Here is a 1,583-nt window from a genome sequence, read left to right on the forward strand (position 1 = left end):
ATCTCTGTGCCCTGCTATTGCCACCATCCCTTTCCTCACGGGCAGCTGACGCTGCCCCTCCCCAATCAAAAACCCCTGGAGGGCAGCCCTGCCCAAAGCTACGGGTCCCTGAAGACGGGGTGTCTCTCTTTCATTTACATGTTGATGAAGTGAAGGTCTCTTAAGTTGGGTCGTTATCAATACATAAATCTATAGAGAAAACGAACATGCATTTATAATGCAGCCGACATGACATGATTTATTATTCTTATAATGGGTCAATACAGAAGGTGAAGAAATGAAAGTCCAGCTCTCAGGTCCCTGGACAGGCGGCACGGCCGGCACCCACTGGGGCGGGAGACATCCCCAATGGAGGCCAGCCCCGGGCGCTCTGTGTCTCCTCGTTATTTCAGCTGAGCTAGGGCTCCGACTCTAACAACCGTCACGCATACACCTGGCTACTCTCCTTGACCCCTCGTCCGGGGGAGGGTTGTGTGAGTGGCAAAATGAAAGGCTCAAAAGTGGGTTCCATACCTGATTGTGGACTTTGTTTGGGGATTTTGGCTACCGCCTGAGGACTGGAGGTGGAGGGCATTTGCTGGTTGGCGGAGCTGTGGATGCTGCTGGGGGCGGCGGCCGACACATTCTTGCGAGGCTTCATGTCTTGCAGCCACATGGGCGAGGCTTCGAAGGCCTGCATCCTGCGCGCGTGGCTGTTGGCATTGACCTTCAGGTAGGCCTGGGCCTTGTGCTCCTGCAGCGCTCCGTAGTTGGCATCCGTCACCCTGCACTCGTACAAGCCTTCATCCTTTTTCCTCACCTTGGAAATCTGAAGCTTGTGGGAGATGTCGTTGCCTTGGACTTTCACTGTCTGAAAGATGGCAGGGAAAAGAAATAAACAAAGGGCGACATCAAACGCCTGTTCCCCATACTCTGCCCGAGCTTGCTCCTGTTGGAAAATGAGACTCTTCCCGGCCACGTCAGAGAGCTTCCTGTGGTCTCAACCGTGAAACCCCAATCTACTCCAACTGGCTTCACCCATCGTGAGCTACTTAGTTCAATCCAGCCAGCGCCTGACCCCGCGAGCCCCATGCCCCCTCGTTTCCCAGATGCTGGTAACGGCTCTGCCATTTTCCAATCATGGGATTGGCCTCTGCCTGGGTAGCTCAGCTGAAGGAACATGAACCTGATGAGGTCAAGTCTAGCATTTACAGAGCCTCTTTCCTTCACGCTGGGCTCCCCCTCTGAGAGATTCCAGAAATATTCTGCGGGCGGCGGTGACCGACAGCAACCTTAACAGAGGACGAGCTCTCCTCCCCACATTGGAATGACAGTTAAAGGTACCGGCAACATGGACTTGGATGGTAATGATTTTTCTTCTCAGCTTTTGGAACAGTCTGACCTATCGTCATGGGGTGGCGTGACTCAGGGTGCGGACTAATGTCACCTGAAGTCTTGTGGCTCCGAGTACACCCCCTTCCATCATGGGGCTTCTATGCTGCGGGAACCTTTAGCACTGCTTTGCTTTTCAAAAGTGAAACTGGCACTCAATTCTTCTAATAATTTTTAGGCCAGATTAATAGCAAAAGTATATATATATATAT

General features: G+C 52.5%; 1 protein-coding gene across 5 annotated transcripts in view; it reads right to left on the reverse strand.

Annotated features, from left to right (window-relative positions):
- VSTM2A (V-set and transmembrane domain containing 2A) overlaps positions 1-1,583 on the reverse strand; it is a 28,596-nt gene that overhangs the window by 20,410 nt on the left and 6,603 nt on the right. For all 5 annotated transcript variants that reach the window (XM_015564672.1, XM_015564670.1, XM_015564671.1 and 2 more), the window contains exon 4: positions 514-850. In XM_015564672.1, the coding sequence (XP_015420158.1) occupies positions 514-850 (337 nt within the window). The remainder of the gene's footprint in view (positions 1-513; positions 851-1,583) is intronic.

Source organism: Myotis davidii, unplaced genomic scaffold, assembly GCF_000327345.1.
Source record: "Myotis davidii unplaced genomic scaffold, ASM32734v1 scaffold781, whole genome shotgun sequence".
In the NCBI taxonomy this organism is placed as follows: Eukaryota; Metazoa; Chordata; class Mammalia; order Chiroptera; family Vespertilionidae; genus Myotis; species Myotis davidii.